Source organism: Rhinolophus sinicus, linkage group LG03, assembly GCF_036562045.2.
Source record: "Rhinolophus sinicus isolate RSC01 linkage group LG03, ASM3656204v1, whole genome shotgun sequence".
Classification (NCBI taxonomy): Eukaryota; Metazoa; Chordata; class Mammalia; order Chiroptera; family Rhinolophidae; genus Rhinolophus; species Rhinolophus sinicus.
Window position 1 is genome coordinate 167043238 of NC_133753.1, and position 23888 is coordinate 167067125.

A 23888-nucleotide genomic window follows, 5' to 3' on the forward strand; every position below is an offset into this window, starting at 1 on the left:
GATGGAACGCTCCTATGGGGATGGTAGAGAGGGAGGTGGTTACAGTGTCATTATTTTAGGTATATTCTGAAGGTAGGACCAGCAGTATTTCTTGTGAGGTTAGCTGTTTAATATAGAGTCAAGAATGACCTCAGAGTTTTTGGCTGAGAAACTGAAAGGAACTGAGTGGCCATCGCCAGGTAAGGGGAATACTGTCCGTAGAGCAAGGTTTTGAGGTAAGAGAAGCTCAGGGGTTCAGCATGAGGTATTTTAAGTTCGAGGTATCTATCAGACATCCAGGGGGATATTCCACTTGGGATTAGAAGCCAATTGTCTATAATACCCACATTTAATGTGAGAAATTTCGAACCCTATAATACATAAATATAAATATTATTCCTTATATTGTGTAGTTCCAGGCCACTGACAACACGAGGGGTCTGGTGAGTGCCATAGGGCTACCTGTTTCCTGCTTGTAACTAAAAAGAATTTATGATGCAAAGAATTCATCCGTGAAGAGTTTGTATCTCTGGGAAAGAGGAAGACAGGGAAAAAGAGGTCGTTTTTAGCTTTTGTTAGGAAATACTGTTATTATAATAGTTATACTCCTTGGCATATTTTGAAAGGCAATTTTTAGTATCTAGGCCTCATTATATTGCCTCAGACTTCTCTGGCTACCAGATGCCTTTCTCAGGTGGTGGAAGGGCTAAACCCTCAAGGTCTTTCAGTTACCCTGGATGCGTTGTTACCAAGCTCATTATGGCTAAAACATCTTAAGCATTACTGTTGTCTCATAAATTAGCCTTTGCACTGGAAGCAAATTAATCAATAAAAACTGATTCTGTTATGTTGACTCATCCAACATGCAGTTTTCCTGAAGTTAAAAATCAAAAGCTGAAACAATTCAATTTAAAGACTTGTGATGACATAAATTCTTGGGCCTCAGTGGGGAGAAAAGAAATGATTTTAAGATCACCACATTTTTATAAATTAAAGCCCGTGAGATAGTACCTTTCAGCTAGGTACTTTGGCAGATGGTCGTTTTATCAGTGATAAAAATTGGAAAATCAACACTTATAAACTGCTTCTCAGTTCATAAACACTTTTTATAGGCATCAACTCCTGTGATCCTCATAAATTCTCCATGAGGCCAAGTGTTATAACTGTTCCTGTAACTGGTAACAAGGCCCAGATCTGAGATTCTTTCTATCATATTCATTTGCTTACAACTCTTCTGGAGGAGAGGCACTCATTGTTTTCCAACCATATGGGCCATAAACAAATTAACAAATAGGTTTCACCTGTGCCATTTAGCATTCTCTAGCTCCCTCTTCAGATGGAGTTAGACGGAGGGAAAAGTTTCAGGCAACTAGCCACCAGGAAGGTGTGTATGTGTAAGTGCCATTCACTTTTATAAATGAACTTTATTCCACAAAGAGATAGTCAGGTGTTAACATAGGGGAAGGCTTAAAGTGATAAGACGACCGTGTGAGGCACAGAGGATTTTCACAGATCATTGAAGGTCTTCATGGATCCTTCATTGAAAGATCCTGGGGTAACAGATCTCTCCTATATGCAAGTCACAAAACATGGGTGTGTATGTGTGTTTGTAGGCATACACACAAGTTCATGTCCAGAGTGGGGAAGAAAAAAGCAAGTCAGAGCAGGGAATATTTAAAGTGTCCTTTTCACTATTGACTTTTATTTATGATAAATAACACAAACTATTAAAACATTTTAGCCATAAAGATTATTTTAACTTAGTGGGGAAAAAATAAACAACTATGGTGTGACAAATGTAGGTGAATTAACACTAGGGTAATGCATGGGATTCTAGAAGGTACTGGTTCCCTATTTATCTTGCCTCTACTACTTGCCTAGAGCAAGTCATTGTTGATAGGAGACATGCCAATTTGCATACCTATATTAATAGTGTTGAGAAATGGTTCAATTATATGGCAATCGCATAACAATCATTCATAAAAATATTGACAAATTTTTCAGACTTAAAATAAAAGGGAAAGAATAGATTAAAGTCAGATTTCTAATATCTTTACAGAATAAAGAAATTGGACTAAATTATAAGTTAGTGAAAATAACTAAAATGTAATGGAAGAACAAAATGGAATATATGTCCTGGATTTAAAATAAACACAAACCCTGTGAATTAATGAAGTGAGCATGTTAAATGTCACTGCCAGGACAACCTAATGGCAGGAGAATTTTATACTTAGAAAGAAGCATAAAGGATGATATTGGCTAATATTTTAAGGCTCTAATGATAGGGTTATTTTGGAAAAGGGATCAGAATAGCATTCATGGCCAAGAAGAAGAAATGGACGGAAGCCAATTCAATATGCATGGACGCTAACCCATGACAGATGAGAAATGGTTGAGGAGCAGTGGAGGGAGAGCTGTAGGGAGGAGCTAGTTATTAATCCTGATTTTCTTCCTATATATTTTTATACAGTGCTCATGAGAGCACCTCACATATGCACAGTGGTTTAGTTTTCGAAGTGCTTTACATTTATTGTCTCAAGGTGCTCAAAGCACACAGGTTTGGTCGTGATAGGACTCTCTGTGGGCCCCAGAGAGGTTGTGTGACTTTCTCGAAGTTGCCCAGCTCGTGGTGGTGAAGCTGAGGGTAAAACCCTTGCTCTTGCTCTTGGCTTACATGAGAATGACAAATCCTTCTCCATGAGACAATAAAAAGACAGATGCTAACTGTCACCCTGGTCCAGGAAACACTTTCCTGTAACAGAACTTCCAATAGAAAATATGGAAGGAAGTTTCTCTTACTTTATAAAGTTTATATGAAACGATATTTAAATATTATTTATAAATTCTGTTACTTTATAGTTTATATGAAACGATAGATAAATATAATTTATAAAATTATTTATAAAAATTATTTATCAATTGCAGTCTGCCACTCTCCTGAAAGATTTATAAAAATATGGTCATTTAGCACACTTTATCTCTGTTTTGCATTTCTCTACCCTAGATTTATTCCTAACTAGCTCTGTAATCTTAAGTAAACTACTTAACCTAAGTCTCAGTCCCCTCATTTGTAACAGGGACAATAATTTTACAAAGCTCTTAGAATTATTCTGAATAGTGTGTTTGGTGAAGAAAAGAATACTGAAAAAAAAACCAGGCGTTGTTATTACCGACATACCATAGGACATAATCTTTGATGTTTGTTATAAAATTGAATGTTTCTCCTTTATTATTTATCTAAAATTCTCTTACAGACATATCTCTTGCAATCTATTGTATTTACAGCACACATAGAACTTTATTAAGTTTTTTTCTTAACTAGAAAGTTAAAACTATAATACAAGCTCACATGTAGATGAAATTTTCTTGTTGGGCATGACACATGTTCATTGTATTTCTCCTATTTTCTTAAGGAATAAGCATGCACTAGTCGTCCCTGGAACAAGAACATATATTTCCACAGCTGGAAATACCCTCAGTTCCCAGACAGTCCTCATTACACAAGTGATTGCAATGTTCTAAGGTGTTTGAGTCATAAAATGAGCTCAGATTGTTCTTGGGGATAGGCCTTCAGAGTAGACAAACAGAACTAGTGTGTATAATTATAAGATTCCAGGAAATGATTTTAAACGTATCTCAATCCTTTGTGCAATTGTTTGTGATAAGAATTGCATCATCTACATTTGAACATCCTGTGTGTAAAATGAGGGAAGGCTCCCTGGCAGGATGACTGTCTGCCTACCAGGAAGGGAGAAGAGACCACAACTTTACTTATGGACAGAGGGGTAACTCTGGCGCTTTGCCTGGAGGTCATCTTGCTTTGAAAATTATCTAGCGCAATTGAGACTGTTAAAAAGGCTCTAGAATTCTCAAAGCCATATCACCACTATTTCTAGAGTAAATTCCTCAGTGTAATAAAAATATAATAAAACTAGTAAAAGATTTTGTTAAAATCTTGCAGATCTCAATATGAAATGTGCGTATAAATTCTTATAAACATGAGACATATGGAACAGCTAAAGTTGTACTTTAAAAACAGTGGAGTGTGATTTAAGGAAACTCAGACTAGAGCTGTGAGTTGTCAGAAGGAAGGAAAGGGCTGAGACATGGAGTTGGCGCTCAACAAGACAGATTGTAAAGAAAGTCAAAGTAAGCAGAGGAAAACGGTACCAAATCAGCAGCAGTAAGGGAGTAAAGAAAATAAAATTGTGTGTGCATGTGTGCGTGTGTGTGTATTATATATGTATCGTATATATAATATATATGACATATAATTATTATAATATATAACATATATATCCTATATATTATATAGAAAATATATGTGTGCATGTATTATATATAATATATATAATTATATATTATATATAAAACATGTTACATTATATATACCTATATAACATATATATGTGTGCATGTGTGTATTATATAAAATATATACGACTATATAACATATATTATATATGACATATATAATATATAATATACAATATACATTATATACATAACATATGTTATGTATATAATATATATATATAGTCTAAAGAAAAAAGATCCATAGTTTTTAAAAGAATTCATAGTAATACCACTTTCTGTGCCAAAGTTAACTTGATTAGTATCAGAAGGAAAGTTAATGTTTAAACAGTCCTTCCCACATCTGCTACTTCCATAACATCTGTGCAACTGTCATAAATTAGGAGTGGAGAACGGCACATTGCCAATTGTCAAAACAAATAGGCATTTCTGGATTTTAAACTTCATATTATTTTCCTTGAGCCCGAGAGTTGTGAAGGCTGCTTGTCCTAATTGCGGCCCATTCCAGCACTGGAGTGGGAAAACCCACTCACCTGGGTCCTGTCACGCTCTGCCCTCTGCGGCAAGACACCTTTGTAAAGAGAGAGCTCAGGAGGAAACCTTGTCCCTCTAATATCCCAGGCGTTGGGAAGAGAAAATAAGCTCTTAATAGTAAATTAATATAGCTAGTGACACTAAAAGAACACACACATGGCTAGCTACAAGGGGTTGGCAATTATTCTGTCTCCAGCAATATTCATGGCTGCCTACTCTGCATGTAAATCTTCCTCACCGATTACCCCACATGCCTTAAAGTCAAGGTCTGTTTTGTACTTTGCACCTCACATAGTTTCTAGCCTGCAGTGGATTAAAGATCATGTCCACGACTTGGCCTCTTCTGCTTCTCTGCTTTACAAGACCAGATCAGTGAAAGGACCCAGCCTGGCATCCAGGCCAGCTTTTGTTCTCTTTCCTTCCTGCTAACACCTCCATAGGGCTTAGCCCTTGAGGTCACACAGGTCCTCTCCCTTCTCTTCCTCTGGCGTGGTGGGGTGTGCTCATACCAGTGGATGGTTATATGAGCTGGAGGGAAGTAAGGCCTTGAAAAGCTAATAGTGCACCCTACTACAAAGCTCTGCACTGAAGTTAAAAGCACTAGCCCAGCCAATAAGAGAGTGGTACCTTGTTTCCTAAGAACCATTGTCCTATGTTTATACATCTTTCAGGAATGTCATGAGAAGGCCAAGGCAGGATTTAGAAATGTCTGGTGTTCTTGGTCTTGACATAACTCTATCAGCACCAGAATCTCACCACAGGGCTAATGCACTTGCCCTTTAACAATATTTTGTGTCCTTAGAAGGAATTCTGGAGAAAGAAAGAGGATATGGTTGCCTCACAGTTTCCCAGGCCTCTGCATACTAGGTTCCAGTCAACTTTTTGTTCCTTTTGGTCTTACTCAACTTCCAACCTGCAATGTAACCAATTGTTGAGTTGCCCTACAATCCTTGATAAGCTTATCGTTTCTAATACATCCATTACTGATGGTGATTCTTTCTCTTAGTTAGAGTTACACTAACTAAGAAAAACTGTTACTTAAAAAGAATAAGCTCAAGCTTACTGCTAGGTTGTCCTCAGCAAGGCCACGCTTATGAAGTAGACCATCAGAGTGGAGTGCGTCAGAAGGTCTTGTTCAGCTCATACTTAAATCAATCTACTATACTTCACTTTGTAGAGTTCCTTGGATGAATCATATGGAAATAAGACTTTCATTCAACAAATAGTTATTGAGCTTCTACTTGAAACCAGGTTCCACTCTGGGTTCTGAGGACACACAGTGAACAAAACAATATCCCTATCGTCAGAGACAGGGAAGAAGACAGGTCATGAGCATATAAACAAACAAAGATAATTTCAGATAGTGATAACTGCTATACGGAAAATAAATCAACACAAAAGGCTAGAGAGGGACTAGGAGGTGTGGTGAAGTGCTAAAGATGTGAACCATCCAGCCAAGTGAAGATCTTGGGAAGGCTGTTCCTTCCAGGAGTAAAGCATGTGCAGAATTTTCGAAGCAGGAATGAGTTTGGTGTGTTCAAGGGGCAGACAAATGACAGAATTCTTGGAGCACAGTGAACAAGGGTGACGGAGTAAAACAGGAGATAGGAGAGGCTGACTGAGACCAGACCATGAAGCATCCTTTAAGGAATTTTAACTTTTCTGCTTATAGTGGAAAGCCAGAGAGGGGTTTAATCTAGGGAGTGACATTATTTGCATCTGGTTTTAAAAAGTCCACACTGGCTGTGATGAGGAAAGTAAAGATGGGTAAGAAAAGCAGCAGGAGTTGAGACCTACAGCAGTGCCTGCAAGGCTCGTGTTGGCTTCAATCAGGGGACAGCAGAAAAGATGGTGAGAAATGGTCCATTGTCATTTATTTTGGTGGTATGGTCAATAGGACTGGCTAATGGAAGAGATATGGGGGAGGTGAGAAAAAAAGAGGAGTCAAGGATTTCTGGACTCATCAGCTGGTGCAGAAAGACAGATATTTGTTTACTGTTGGATAAGTAGGCATTAAAGTGGAGATGTATGATATGGTTGTTTGCAGTTAAGGAAAGATTCAGGGCTAGATATGTAAAATTGTGGGTCATTAGCAACTTCAACTGGCAGATTCCAACATTGAACTATACTGACTATAACATCTTTCTAGACTCCTTTACCATGATTTACAACTGTCAAAGCTTAATAAGATACTAGTTAGAGATGCACACTCAAATGATGACTTATATTCATTGGGTTTCCAACCAGACTGTTCTTATCCTTCCGGATGGCTGACAAACTGAAATATGCATTACTTCCCAAGTCTCCTCCCATTAGTTAATGAACTTTTCCAGTCTATTCACCTATGTCCCTTAAGACCCACCTCATGATTCACCTCGTTCAAGATGCCTTTGGAGAAACACTACCCTCTCGAGTGATAATTGTATTTCGTTTCCCCACCATAGACAGGCATACTCCAAAATGTAAATAACTTGGATTCTAAATGTTTCTTTCAATTCAATTTTTTTTAGAGCATCAAACATAAGTTCACACAGAAAAAAAGGTTATAAATTATAGTTCTTGTTTGATCAGCCAACAACAGCCTATTTAATCATTGGAAAGACCTCCACAGGACCCAAGATCCAAAGCTCCAGGTTGAGTCTGGAGCCTTCTGCTGCAACAGGGAAATGAGGTACCAATGGCAGGACCCCGTCCATCAACTGTGACAGAAGACAAGCTACAGCTCTGCTGCCTAACGACAACTTCAGAATCATCTGATTTTCCCTGAGGTTATTTTCATAACTATTATGGGAAAATTAAACTGGCAATGGGGTTATATATTTCCATATCCATGAAAGTGGTTTATAAATGTAACCATTTCACAGCATTAAATAACTGGGGACACTTATTGGCAAAAATACAACATGCTAAATGCACTAGAGAAAGGCACCTTTGTACATTTTGCATGGAAGCTTGTGAGGACCCCTTATCACACCAAGTAGGGAAGGCTGACTCAGAATGAAGCCAGCAGACAAAGCTCTCCTGAAGGGGAAAATTTAGGGAACAATTCTACCATCTAGAAATGGTGCAGAGAGAGCATCAGCTAGTTGAATGCTTACAAAGCTCAATGGATACACCAGATTATGGTATAAGAAATGGAGACAATTATCTATCTATCTATCTATCTATCTATCTATCTATCTATCTATCTATCTATCTAATATCTCTCTCTCTCTCTATCTCTCTCTCTCTATCTATCTATCTATCATCTATTAAATAGTCAAAACTAATATTATGAATTTGCTATGAGATATTTAGAGAAAATTTTCTGTCCAGGTTTTTTAAAGAGTACCATTACATCATCCCATTATCAATCTGAGAGTTATCAACTCTCAAAGAAAGATACCTTATTTAAGAATATTTGAGGCCTACCCATTAATAATATATTCATGCACCAATTTAAACAAGAAATTGCAGTCAAATATTAAACTTATTTGTATTTTTATTAAAATCATAAAGAAGAGAATATTCTTACCAGTTGCCATTCGGATTTATAAACTGCTGCACTGCATAGCCAAACTGTTCACTTTTAGGACCGGAAAATATCTTTGCTTCTGGGAGACCAACATTGTATGCCATACAACAATTTAAAATGCCTATTAAGAAAAATAAAAACATGGTCCATAATTACAATTGGTGAATATAAGTTTTTAATAGAATTCTCAAATGCCATTAAAAAAAACCAAAAACTTGTTTGACATAATAATTACTCTCCTTATCAGTTTACCAAGAAATAGCAGATACTGCTTTTTAGGTACTTCTGTGGGGCCCTGGCTCTATGCTAAGTACTTTATATGCATGACTCACTATCTCATTCATCCTCATAAGCAACCCTCAGAGATAGCTGCTAATATTATAATTGTTTTCCAGAGGCTTTTGAGGTTCCAGAGAGAAGTATCACAGGTGGAAAGTGATAAGGGTAAGGAAAGGATTTGAGCACAGGTAGCCTGATTCAAGAACTTGAATTCTTAAACAACATGTTACCACTGGGGATTCTTAAGTCACTTCAGTTCTAGTGTCCTTTCTAACACTAAGCCACCCAAGGGCAGGGTCTGAAGGTGATCTTCTATTTCTCCTGAATCTCCTTGAAGATCTTGACATGGACTCTATAGGAAATGTCTGTCGAAAAAACATGGCTGACTACAATAAAGGAGGTAGAAAAATCACAGCTCCTTGAAAAGTGTTATCATTGTCTTTCAGAAGAGATCTGTTTTTGAAGATGAAAATGTAAGGAAAGGTATCATATTTCTTATATTCCAGTGGGATCTGTCAAAAGTAGTTTTGCTTTTTGATACTTCTTTCTGAATGCTCAAGAAATAATCATTTTCTAAAACCTAAAAGACCAAGAAGGATCAAGTCTTGATAGACTTTTTTTGAAAAACCTTGTTTCTAATGGACAGGTAATGAGGGAAAAGAGTAAGGCTGATTAAGTCTCTCCCTGACACTGACAGCATTAATTCTGGCAGTCCTTCATTTGGAGAAAGAAGGTCGTGTGGATCTTTATGCTCTCTACTGAGATGGGAATACACTTCATGCTGTTTGCGATCAGTATTTATCTTTGCAGACACCGAAGCCAGACTTCTTAAGACCAACATCAAAGTTCCATTAATACATGTTTTCACAAAGGAATAGCCCACTTTCTGCGCAGCCCTGAAAGTGCATGGTATTCCATAAGTCTGTTATTTCAGGCACATTAAGGATGGGGGAAAGGGCTTGCTCTTCCCCTGTGTCTGCATACTTCTGGGAGCAGATTCTGGAGAGTGCTCCAAAGGAATAATGGAGTCAACGACGGTGCTTTGGGGACTTATAGTAGCTACTGCGCCTCTCTAGGTGCCCAAATCATTCCACCGTGGATTTGTTCACTCTAAAGGGTTCAGCTCATTATATTTTAGAAATGTGTGCTGCCAGGAAGAGAAGGAAAAATAATAATTTTGACATACTCTGTAGCAAAATCTACACAAGTCTATATTTGCAAGTTTTCTCCTTACATCTATTGTTCCTATGTACCACTACTCCATTTTTGCTTTTGAGGAAATAAAATGCAAAAGAAAATAACGCAGCAAATATGTTACCAATTATCTAACATACTAGTAAAAGCTTGGGGAGGTGATGTCAAACTGCTCCCACTTTTAAAATATCTAATGCTGGAAAGACCACATATAACTGTATTTATAATGACCTCATATTTTTCCCTATTAATTAGACCTTGGCAGATCATATAATGACATGAAATCATGATGGAGTTCATTTTATCATCTAGAAGTTAAATTTTACTATATATATATTTATATATATTTATATATATATATGATTATTATTACCAATTTAGAAATAAGCAAACTGGAGCTCATTTCTTCATGTAACAGTTACATTTTATCATATGTACGCATATGTGTACATATACTTATATGTATATGCTACATGTATATATGTATATACATATGTATAATATTTTATATACACACATATACAAAATATTCTTCAATGATCCAGATCATTCTATCTCTCTGCTTAAAATACCAATGTTTGGCCATTACACTGAGACTAAAACCCAGTGTCCTTACCATGCCCTTCATGATCTGACCCCTGTGTACCTGGTGACTTCACTTTCCACTACCCTCTTTGCTCAAGGTGTTCCAGCCCCACTGGCTTTCCTCCTGACCTTCGAACACATGTAGCTCATTCTGCTTACGGCCTTTGCATCTGCTTGGCCCACTGCTGACGTAATTCTTCCCTACTCGGCATTGATGACTTGGCACTTAGTCGTCATTTAGGCCTTTGCTCAAATAGGTCTCCACTCTCCTCGTAGAGCCCTCCCCTGACTCCTCTATCTAGCAGCAACACCCTATCCCACACTATACCACTTCTGCAGCACTGCTATCTGAAATGATCTTATGTACCTGCAGATTCTGTCTGTCTCTGCCTACAAAGAACCTCCTTGGGAGCGCAGACCTACTACTTTTTTTCACTCTCATTTTCTCAGCACCTGAGATAATATTTCTTGAATAAACTAAAATTTAATTAATATATGTTCTTTAATGACGATGTAGAATATAGAGAAAATTAGGGGAAGAAAGATTGCTGATAGTCATATCATTCTAATGCAAGTGCAGTTAATTTAAATATATTTCCTTCCAGTATTTTTTTCTTCTATTACTTAAACCACAATACTGGCAGTGCCAAAAATACATATATAAGTGGACACTTTGGTCAACGTTGCTCAAGCAGTAGTTCGCCGTAATCAGCAGTGTCTGGACGCTGATGGTAACCACTTTGAGCACCTCTTGTAACTGCAGAAGTCACATGTGACTTGCATTCATCTTTTGTTACCGGTATATATTGAGTATTACAGTTTTAATACAGTTTTCCTTTCTTAACATGTATATACATTTTTTTGGCACCCCCCGCATATAGTCCATTTTGTATACTATTTCTTAATGCTATGTCTGCCTGCCTATTTCAGAATCATCTTGACTCATTTGATTCCTAGGGCAACGCTGTAAAACAGAAAAATCTAGCTAATGTTACCGATGTACAAATAAGGGAACTGGAATTCATGGAGGTTAGATATTATTGTTGGTCAATGTCACACATTTGGTGGCTGATCTCTGAATCTTGTTCTAACTCATCTTCTCAACCGTATTTACTAAGATATCTATTTACAAATGGTTTGCTCATTTTCCTCACAAAACATTTCATTTTCCATCACTATTCCATTGATCCTAAATCTCCTTTCCTGCTACTTAAATACTTTCCTCAAGATAAAGCCAGAAGTCTCAGTTCACTACATTTATTTCTCTTCAAATATATAGTTACAACTCATATCTATGGCATGGTTTCACACTTATCCTATGATTGCTAATTAATGTAAATTTAATGGAAGTATTCCATCTAATTCAATGTCTACTTCTTGTTTGCAATCCCAAGGCTTATAGTAATATGTTCCTACATCTGTCCTCATAACTTAATTGGATCATGTGGAAAATAACAACCATATTGGGTTCATTGTGTTTCCTTCCCGCCTCAACCATGCCCACACGTCTACACACACTAATAAATGGATCGTTCAAAAAAATATTTATCCTGCTTCTTTGTACCAGGCATTTTTCTAAGCCCTGGGGATATAGGAATGGACAAACTGGATAAGATCCCTGCTGTCTTTGAGCTTCCATTCTGGTTATTTGAGTGAAAAACAAATAATTACATCATGACATGATGAGTATTAAATTTTAGAGAACTACAAAGAACCTTGAACCAAAGTTGAGAAAAGGGTGAATTTAAGTTTGATGCTTTTACAGAAGAGGTGGCAATGAATCTGGACCTTGGAGGACGAGCAGAATTCACCACGTAAAGAGGAAGGCAATTCCAGGCCCAAAGAGCATCCTGCTTAGTTAGCAGCCTGGGAATGTGCAACAGAAGTGTGGGAATGCACAGCAAGTCACAGACTGTTTCATTTTTTTCATACATTTCCAGTTCTATATATTAGATGTAGTGAGTTTCAAGGTGACTTTAGCTTTGCCCTGCCAGGGGCACATTTTCACCCAGAGTGTAAATCTTCCCTCCTCAGGTGAGTGCCTATGAATGCAATAATAGTAAAGCAAACAAAATGTTTATCAAAGATGACGTGCTATGCATTTGTTGACAGTAACCAAGCCCAAGTATTTCACTGCATCTAAATAAAACTTACCATTAATATAAGCATAGTATCTGCGAGAGGGTTAACTAATTTGCGCTCTGTCCACAACAGAAGAAAGTTAATGTTTCACCCTTGATTATAACCTGGCATGTCGCCATTTTAATATCCATAGGCAAACCAGATAGTTAAGCTCACATTGATTAATGCAGGCTTCTTTTTCCGTCCACTCATTTTAAAATTTAAAGGACCTCCTGCCCTGAAGTTCCTGCTCACCTATGAAATGGATTTTTGGGAAATCTTAATACTTTAAGAATTAGTTTCAGGGGTGAGCCCAGTAGCTCCGGCTGTTGGAGCTTCATGCTACTAATGCCGAAGGCTGCAGGTTTGATTCCCACATGGGCCAGTGGGCTCTCAACCACAAGGTTGCCAGTTCGATTCCACAAGTCCCGCAAGGGATGGTGGGCAGCACCCCCTGCAACTAAGATTGAACATGGCACCTTGAGCTGAGCTGCCGCTGAGCTCCAGGATGGCTCAGTTGGTTGGAGTGCGTCCTCTCGGCCACAAGGTTGCCAGTTCGACTCCTGCAAGGGATGGTGGGCTGTGCCCCCTGCAACTAACAATGGCAACTGGACCTGGGGCTGAACTGGGCCCAACATAACTACGATTGAAAGAACAACAACCTGACGTGGAAGAAATCCTGGAAGTACACACTGTTCCTCAATAAAGTCCTGTTCCCCTTCCCCAGTAAAATCTTAAAAAAGAAAAATAGTTTCAACTTTATTCTGAAACCCAATTTTAAGTTATAAGGTAATTTAAAAGAGAACTGTATGTTTGGGGATTAGATATAGTTAACCAAATTTATCTCTCAAAATGTATGTCATAGAGCTCAGAAAGGAACAAAATCTTTTGAAGACAAGAGTGGAAATAAACGTAGAAAACAAAACATGTCATTCTATATTAAAAAACAAAAAATTGGCAGGGGAGTTTATCGACTTCCACGATATCGTCAGAGCTTAATGACACAAATTTGTAGTAAAAGATAGCAGGAGGGTCTAATTTGTGTGGCCAATGCAAAATGTAAGCATATCTACGTATGTTGAAGGGCTGGTGGGGCAGGCTTTTAACAGAAGGGGCTCATTTGCCGAAAGGTTCAGGGAGAGCTAGGGGAAGAAATTCATGTTACGAGAAGAGCATCTAGGCCAAAAGGAAAAGGTAGATTTGAGAACAGAGGGGTGTTTTTTATTAGGATGCTCAGATTATGCTCTGGCCTAGTCCTGCAGATGAATACTGGCATTTTAGGGGGAAATGACTCTGTTAACAAAATGACCCAGTGAACAAAAATATAAGAACTCTTCCAGTTATAAAATAAATAGGTCATGGGGATGTAATGTACAGCATGGTGACTACAGTTAATAATACTGTATTGTATATTTGAAAGTTGCTAAGAGAGTAGTTCTCATCACAAGAAAAAGATTAGTAACTATGTATGGTGGTGGATGTTAACTAGACTTATTGTAGTGATCACTTCACGATATATACATACATCAAATTATTATGTTGTACACCTGAAACTAATATAATGTTATATGTCAATGACATCTCCATAAAAAACAAAATCCCAATTAATCATACACACACACACACACACACACACACACACACACACACACATACAGTTGATCATTGAACAGCAAGGGGATTATGGGCGCTGACCCTGTTCAGTTGAAAATCCTCATATAATTTAAGTTAGCCCTCTGCCTACATGGATACATACCCACAGATCAAAAATACTATTTTCCAACAATGGTTGATTGAATCCAGAAATGTGAAACCCGGAGATACGAAGGGATGACTGTATATTTATTGAAAAAAAATTAATTGTAAGTGGAGCCGTGCAGTTCAAACTCATGTGTTCAAGAGTCAACTATGTGTGTGTGTGTGTGTGTGTGTGTGTGTGTGTGTGTAAGAACTCTAAGGCCTGAATGTCCATAACAGTGCAAGCACAGGGTGTCATTGCTATAAGGATGTGGAGCACATTTCTCCCATGCCTGATGGGGACTGGTCCTTGGAAGCTACAGAGGTGTTGGTGGGATCAGGGGCATAGAACAGTGAGCTGGGCATCACAAGGGTAGCAGGAAGGTCCAGGAGTCACCATGACATAGGTGGAACACTCTTAGGTGACTGCAAAAGTTCCCAAGAGAACTGTGCTTGAGCGTCCAGGAGAAATGCTCTCATCTAAATCAGGTATTGGTGAGATTCCGGGTATGATCTGTTCCGGGGCAAAATTTCTCTCCATCTAGGTCTCTTTCTAGGTCTGTTAACCTAGAAAGCAAGTTATCTGCTTCTAAAACACAACGGTGTGACAGGAATGTCATAGACATTTCTATTTCAAAAGTGAGAAATTCGGAGGAATGAAGGGATCTCTGGTACCAAGAAAGTTTAACACAGCAGGTCAAATTCCATTAAGTCTCAACTCCTGAGAATAACCCTGTCGCTCCAGGCTCCGTCCTCTGAGCCTATAACAGCTCTATTGGCCTCTGCTTCTCTGTCCCCTTCAGTCCAAGATGGCAGCATTTCTGCTGAGATAACATTCCTAAAAACCTTGTAGGTCTGCTGTGTATGTCATGGGGACCCGCAGTATTAGACAAGGGAGTTCTCCACAGATCTTTCCTGGATAACTCTATCCCTATTCCTGGCCTCTGCTGAGATGGTTGAAAGGATCTATGAATCACACGACCAATCTGTGCAGCAAAACATTTTCCAGCAACACTTGGCCTTCTCTTCAGAGCACACTTTCCTAACTAGGAACATCAGCTTTTTTTTTTTTTAATGAAATTTGAATAGGCCTGAGAATTTCTGAAATCATTAAGTATTATTCTTTTTTGTTTAACAGTTCTTTCCTCAACTTATCTCTCTCATCTTGCATTTCACTACATTCAGCAAGGAGAAAAGCAGGATGCACCTTCAACATTTTGACTGGATATCTCCTCAGCTAAGTACCTAAGTTCATTGCTTGAAATTTCCACTTTCCTCATAATGGTAGGACACAATTAGGCTAAATTTTCTGCCACTACATAATAAGTAACACATTGCCTCCCGTTTCCAACAACACGGCCCTCAATTCCTCTGAGCATTCACAGAAGTGGCTTTGGCACTCATGTTTCTAGAATAATCTCCACAAAGCATCTACAAAGACCTTCTATCCAAGTAAAGTAATAGTCACAGATTTTGGGAACTAGAACATAGAAATCTCTTTTTGGGGTGGCACCATTCAATTCAATACAATCGATATGTGAAAAATATAAGATCCTGCCAGTTGTTTACCTGGGCCATTTCTGGGGGTGTGTGTTTGCAGTGAGCAGCCTTGAGGGGTGAGGTAACATCTCCCTTGAGGACAAAGAACAGGTTTGCCAAATTCTTGCTGTGAAACAACAGGTTCACCAAGCTCAGTGTTCCTCCCCTTTACTGCACCCTACTGCTTGTGCTGGCATCCACGTGGGCCCCTTCAAGTAGCCACCAAGGAACCTCATGGGGAAGTGCACGGGGAGCTGACAGAAACATGCTCATGCCTGTGCTGCTTGCTGTGCTCTAATAAAGTCTTTTTCTCTGACTCAGGAATCTCATGGCATCTAGCAGCATCCAGGAAATGGTAAGAGACTAATGTATTAGTTTGTACAAAGGGTAAAATCAAATACCAGGCCTGACAGAATAGAGAACAAAAGCTCTGCAGTCAGGAAGTTGGGGGGCTGAAGGACAATGAAAATGGATACTTCCTGAGAGTTTGGAAAAATCTTGGGAGGGCATTGTATTTTCCTGCTAGGGTGGAATAGGGATTTGAACAAATCTTATTTCAATTTTAAGAAGCAGAGAGACTCCAGCTGATATCTAGGTAATAATTTGCTGCTTCATGATTTGTAGCCACCTTTTTTTTTTATATAGTGTATGCATATATCATTTATTTGACAATTACTCTGTGTTCTTATCAAAGAAATATGTGCATTGTTTCCAATGTCAGAAATAAAACCATTAATATATTGTTAAGCCTAAGGGACTGTTACGGATGAATTGCATCCCTCCCAAATTCATATGTTGAAACCCTAACTCCTAATGTGACTATATTTCAAGCTAGGACCTTTCAGGCAGTAATTATGGTTATAAGAGGTCATAAAGGTGGGACCCTAATCTGACAGGACAAGTGTCCATAAAAGAAGAGGGAGAGTACCAATGACATGTCTGCCCAGGGAAAAGTCCACATGAGGACACAGCAAGAAGAAAGTCGTCTACAAGCCAGGAAGAGAGGTTTCACCAGAAACTAACCCTTGATGGCCCCTTGATCTTGGGACTTTTGGTTTCTAGAACTGTGAGAAAATAAATTTCTGTTGTTATAACCACCCAGCGTGTGGTACTTTCGGTAAGGCAGCCCCAGCAGATTAAGACATGGGAAAATCAGATTATACCAGAAAATTTCAGTTTACCCTTCTGAGTTTCAAAGACAATTCTGTCAATACATAGATGCACATATATAAATACAAGAGAGATATATATATTAATGCCAGTTCTATAATTTAAGGTTCATATGTTTTATGTGGAAAAAAAATCCAAGTTTTTTTATTTTTTATTTTTATTTTTTGGACACAGCGCATCAAGGCTTGGAGTACTGTGGCATTTAGGTGATTTTGAGGCCTTTCCACATGTGTTGACCTGGCAGGAAATAAACATCTGCAAAAGTTTACTGCAATTGCTCCTTAAGTCCATTTATTATAACTTAGTGCTTCCTACTAACAACTCAATGGAATCTCTTTTTTGAAATGGATTTTGGAGGTTGAGTTGCCATCTGGCAGGCTTACAGTCTCTCAGTGACCAAGAGGACTAAGAGAACTACTATGAATACCAGCTCCTCAACTCACTTTCTGTTGGAATAGTTTCTTCCTAAATTCCTTCTGTGTGAAAGCAGAAACTTCTCTCTCTCTCAATAGCAGTTTTCTGCATTTAGCAAGTCGGCTCCTGTTGAGTAACTTGCTCAGTCACAAGCTATGCCTCACATATCTTCAGGCCATGCATGGAAACAACAGGCATAACTGAAGTTAGTATTTCTTCTATTATCTCTCTGTTCACAGGCCACGTCTTTATAAAGTTTTGGGTGGGGTCTTCCCTGACATCCTAGCCTGCACACACCCTTCTTCTAACTCCCCTGATATTCATCATTTGCGTCTCTTGTTATGGTATACTACCTCCAAATGTTACTCAGCTATTCTCATGTGTAAGTTTTGACCTGATAGCAGCATCGTTACCCCTTCCTCCACCTGGCTGACCTCACTCCCTACCCTATCCCTTTAGCTCACTCAGCCGGACTCCTGGTTCTTCTTAAACACACTCTGACCTCAGGCTTCTTGTATTTGTTCCCTGTGCATGCAATAACTCGTTTCCCAGAGAGTGTCATGTTCATTCTCACTGCTTTCTTGTTTCGGTATCAAAAACATCAACCTATCAGAGCTACCTTTTCTTACTACCTGTGGTAGCCAGGGACTCCCAATGGTCTCCATCTCCTTTTATTCATGCCTTTGTGTGGTCCTCTTTTCTTGAGTGAGGGCAGGACCTATGATTTTGAACTACTAGAATTGAAGATTCAAAACATAGAATCAAGTGTCATAAGATATCACCTCTGCAATTACATTACATACTATTGTAACTTTCATCTTGTTAGCAGAGCTCTCTCTTGTTGGCTTTGATAAAGCAAAAGGGCCCACATGGCAAGAAACTGAGGGCAGCTTCCAGTTGAACGCCAGCAAGGAACTGAGGCACTCAGTCCAACATCCCAGGAGAAAGTTAATTCTCCCAGCAATCAAAGTGCGTAGAAGTGGATCCTTCCTTGGTTAAGCATTCGGATGAGACCTCAGCCCTGATCGACGCTTTGACTGCAGCTTGTGAGAGACCTTGAAGCAAAGGAACCCAGTGACGCCATGCCCAAGTTCCTGACCCCACAGAAATTGTGAGATAATAGATAAATATTATATTACCACTACATATGTGGTAATTTGTTATCTTACCACGTGTCTGGCATTCTCTGTCCCCCAAATTGGCTGTATTTTAATAGAGCGTCACTATCTCATATGTTATATATTGATTTTCATTTGTCTTCCTCCCTTATTAGAATCTGTAGGGGAAGATCTAAGTTTTGTAGAGAAAAGCTTCTACAATTTGTGGGAGAGTGGCTTTTTAAGGGAAAACATTACAAAATTGTGAAACAAATTCAGGTATAAAATGAAATACTCATTTAGAATGAGAAAAGCAGTTCTAGCAAGTTACTTATTCTTGAAAGCTGACAAATAAAAAAAATTAACATACATTTTATTGATTGCCTGGCACACTTCTGTTATACCTTTTTCCTACAGTTTTCGGCTTTGTATCTTTTGATCACATTTTCACTTGATAACTTTATAAAATTGTGTTCTCTAAAAATATTCAATTTTTAAATTGATTTTTAAAATTATTTATTATTTACAGTTAAGAAAAGTTCTTGTCATTTTCATAACTTCTTATTTGTAATGTCATGCAAGTATTTAGGATTGTTTATCACTATCATACAGGAGCTACAATATTGCAAGGCCTCTCAAGTTTTCTTTTATAGAGATTAATCCAGAAAGTCTTTGAATTGATGTTTATCAGCCAGTTTGTTGTTGATATTTTTGTTGAAGCATGTTATGTTAGGGCACAAAAAAGACAGTGATCTTAACTTTTGTATATTTAGAAAAAATATCAGGCCATGTGAACACATGGGAAGGGCCCTGCACAGTGAGGGTCCCTGAAGTTTAAACGTCACTTGTTTTATGGTAAATATGCTTTCGTCTCTAAGAGCATATTTTGTTCACTGCTATATTCCCCAGTACTTGGACCAGTGACTAGCACACAGTTGTGGATCAATACTAACCAATGGAATTAACATATAGACTGCAGATTGTTTCACTTTTCCACCTAAAAATAAGTTGTGCATATATTGGGAAATTAATAAAGACCAGTTTAGTTAATATATAAACACTCAGAATTCTGGACTGGTTCAAAGGAAGATGCTTGAATTCAGGCTATGAAAAGACATATAGATAGATGGATTAAAAGATAGATTAATAAATATGCATTAAAATATGCATGCAAATCTTATTTTTTATTTAGAATTTTAGAGAACATTTAACTTTGCTTTTTACCTAGCTATAGAAAAATCCTAAAAAGAAGACTGACTGCATTTTGGGGTGATGGGATGGAAAAAGTATACCAGTGCTAAAAGTAAAAGCATTTTTCTTAACTGAAAAATCTACATATTGGGCAAAACCAATAGCATATTAGAGTGCCTAAGGATAGTTCTGTGACCTTGGGCTAGTTCTTCATCCTATATAAGCCACTGCTTTCTCATCTGTGAAACAGACAGTATATACATGCTTACCTCATTGTGATCAGACAATGCACATAAAACTCTCAACCCAATGCCTAGCAATTGAAGACACTTAATAAAGACTGTTTTAGTTTCTGGGTTTTTGTTTTTTTTTTCTTTCTTTTTTTTACTATTAATATCATTATGTGTTACTGACAATAGCATATTTTTTGAGAAATTTTAAAAGGCATATCACTTGTAACATGAAAAACATATCCTGGATAAATGTCCACTTGTTTCTGAGAAGTGCTGTATAATGGATAGCAGGATGACATGTTGCTACATTTCGCTGAGGCATACTCAAAGTGCACCACAAAAGCCAAGCAAACATTATCAGTCCATGGATCCTCCAGGAAGCCACATAAGCAGGAAGTTGGGTTACTCAGACCCTGACTTTGAAACTAAGAAAATAGACTTCAAAACTCTAAAGTGTAGCTAATCATTACCCAGAATATGTATGACAACAGAAAATAGTCATAGGTCACATTAGATCATCTGAACACATACATAACCACAGGAAATCATTTTCAATAGCATGCTCTCCATGCTGAAAGTATAACAATGCAGAAATAATGTAGAGAGCTCTCCCCTCTTTTATAAAAAAACAGGCAACTAAACTTAGAAATTATAGGCCCTTTGGAAATGACCACATATTGTACACAGATTTAAGCTCTATAATATCTGGCGTATGGCTATAGTGCTTAACAAAAAAAGAAAGTAGTATAAAACCAAAAGCACAAAATGACCCTTACAACTAACTGCTTTTGGAAAATTGTAATATAGTAACATTCCCCTTGCATTCATTAAGAAAGAAAAGTGCCATTTTTCTTTAAAAGTCTTTGTTTTGAGTGTCAAATTTTATGTTAAGTAAGGACCTAGGTGTTATCATTCTTCTCCACAATTGATGTTAGAAATGGAAAGTACAGCTCCTGGAGGGGTTGCCTTGAATTCTCATGGAATTCTGCAATTCCCAGTGTCTAACACTCTACTGCCGTATGATAGGCATGCCATAAATGTCCCTTTAAAAAATGAATGATAAAAACAGATGACTATCAAGTTTATGGATTTAAAAAAAAATAACATTACATATACTTTTACTGTGTGCAAACTACTTTTGCATTCATAATCCCATTTGATTCTCCCAATGGCCCAGTAAGGCAGGCAATAGTTTGCTTGTGACTTATCCAAAGCCACCCAGAAAAATGGCATTTAATTTATTCTTCAGAGCTGGAGTTTTCCCATGACGTTATGAACATTAAATATGTTTAATATATGTTTGTTTAGTGTAGTGGTTCTCAAATGGGGACTATTTTGTCCCTTGGGGCATTTGGTAATGTCTGGACACATTCTTGTTTGTTACACTGTATGTGTAGGGGTGGCTACTGGCATCTAGTGGATGGAGCCCAGTGATGTCTCTCAACATCCTACAATGCACAGGACAGCTCCTGCAGCCACCTCCCTGACACCCTGTCTCCAGAAATAATGATCTGGCCCCAAATGTCAATAATGCCAACATTGAACAACTCTGATCTAAGCAATGCACAGTCTTGTAAGTACCAGTAAGTTGATTAAGTTACTGGGGTGCTTTTAAAACATGTCTGGGAATTACTTGACAGTCTTCCCATCAAGAGGCAGAGGAAATCTTCTCCCCAAGAATCTAGGTGGGACTTTGTGATTCCTTTGATGAACAGATGCAGTTGCATGATTTCTGAGTCTAGGTTAGACAAGGCCATGCAGGAGAAACACCTGATGAGACCTCATGAAAAGAAAGAACCTCCTCCACTCTGATGGTAACCACACAAGAGGCTCTGACCAGAACTGCCCAGCCAAACTATTCTCAAAGATCTACTTAAAAAACCATGAGAGATAACAAATGATGGTTACTATTTTAAACCACTAAGTTTTAGGGTGATTGGTTCCATGGCAATAGCTAATCAGAAAAATCTCCACATTTGGTTACTTAGAATCAAGTCTTCTGGCAAATATCTTCTCTCTTCCCCTAAAGGGTTCTAACCCATGGAAATATGGAAATTTTAACTATACTAGAAGATTGCCACTCCTTAAGTGAAAATGGACTATAGTCAGCCTGTGGGAAATAGGTGACAAAGGGAAGTTTGTCAAAGAGATTTTGAGAAGAAATTTGGAAGGGACATCTTGTAATGATGGCTAGCGCACTGCACGTTGGAGTCCTTGGCTTCTGTCCTTTCCAAAGCTGGTTATTATAAAAATGAGGTATTTACTAGATGATCCCTTGGGGTTGTTTCTAGGTCTAAATTCTAAAACATCCTAATGTACACATATTTTTTAAAAGATAGGAATTTTTTAAATTGCAACATAAAAAAATACCCCGATGAACAGAAATAATGAGAATTAAAATATGAAGCGCCACTTTACATCCATCAAATGACAAAAAGCTTAAAAACTACAAGTAAATTAAAATCTTCTCTTGGTGAAATTGATAAATTCACACATTACTGATGACTAAACTGTTCAATATGCAACAAGAGCTAAAAAATACATAATCTTTGACCCAGTAATGCCTCTTCTGGAAATCGTCCAAAGGAAGAAAAAAAAAAAGAAAAAGAAAAAGAAAAAGCTTCTTGTACAATGATATTTATAGTAACCTTATTTACAGTAGGAAGAAAAAACCCACAGGAAACAACCTAAATACCCAACAATGGGATAATAGTTAACCATGACATGGCCGGATGCATTAATGTAAACTTATAAATATAAAGCTCATGTGGAAAAGTATATCCAAAGGCATCAAGTGAAAACAAGTAAATCACTTATTTTCATATAAATGGTCAGTACATACATATGAAAAAAATCACATTTATACTTATATCAAAAAAAATATATAAATATTTTTCTGTTAAGATGAATATTTAGCATGTCATTTTTCTATTAAAATATTCAAAATTCTGTTTTATAAAGAAAAGCTTCTATAAATTGAAATTACTAATCAAGTTTAGTATTTCAATGGACATATTTACCTCATAATTATATGAATTCTAGTTTTAACATTTTTTTTTTTAACCAATCATTTTCTGGGCACTTACTATATGCTAGGTCGTGGGAATATAATGATAAATAAGATGCGAGGTGATCTTAAAGAGTCTTCATTAGAAGAGAGAGTCAAGCTGAAGATGCTATTTTATGAGAATAGAAAAGGGTTCAGAATAGGAAAAGGGGCAAAAGATGTCTGCACTGTCCTAATACTTCAGTTCCCCTTGTTACTTGTAAATAAAGTTATCCTAGTTAGACATTTCAAGACAAAGGAGAAACATTTCAAAAACAAACAAACTTTGTCAAAGTGAAAAAAATAATCTACTAAAGGACTATTTTAGCAAATTCAGAGAAACCTGCAAATAGAGAGGTTTTTCCATATACTAACTGGAAAGAACTAGGAAGTTTTCAGCTTGGCATTCATTCAAAAAGTGTGTCTTCAATCTGCGTTCCAGTAGCTGTCATACATGTCTCGTGCATTCATCATCATTCGACAAAATTCAACTTGGAGCAAGCGAAGAAGACATGTCTTCTCGGAGTTTGCAAACTGTACGAGTTAGAGCCGAGTAAACAGATGATTGAAATAGAAGGTGACAACTGCTATGAAAGGGTCGATGGGAGGAGGACACCTAGACTGGATTAAGGGTTGGGAAGACTTCCTGGGTGCTTGAGCCTCAAAGAAATTGAGACTTAAATGATGTGCAGGATAGGAATCAGAAGTTAAATTGTATTTCAGAGAGAGAACACGGACAAAGGGAAGAGATCATGAGACTGCACTCTTAAAAAGGGCTAAAGTCATATCTCACTTGAGCCATAGCAAAAAACAAATAAACAAATTAATTAATTAAATAATTAATAATAATAATAAAATGACCCTAATGTATTAAAGTCTGATTGTTTGGGGCCAAAATTAAATAGAGTAATAATAAAGAGATTTCTTAATTATTATGTGCT

The 23888-nt window shown here is 37.6% G+C and overlaps 1 protein-coding gene across 1 annotated transcript in view; it reads right to left on the reverse strand.

Annotated features, from left to right (window-relative positions):
• The window catches only part of ITGA2 (integrin subunit alpha 2), a 91391-nt gene that overhangs the window by 58545 nt on the left and 8958 nt on the right, over window positions 1-23888 (reverse strand). The window contains exon 2 of the mRNA XM_019736238.2: window positions 8342-8462. Within this exon, the coding sequence (XP_019591797.2) occupies window positions 8342-8462 (121 nt within the window). The remainder of the gene's footprint in view (window positions 1-8341; window positions 8463-23888) is intronic.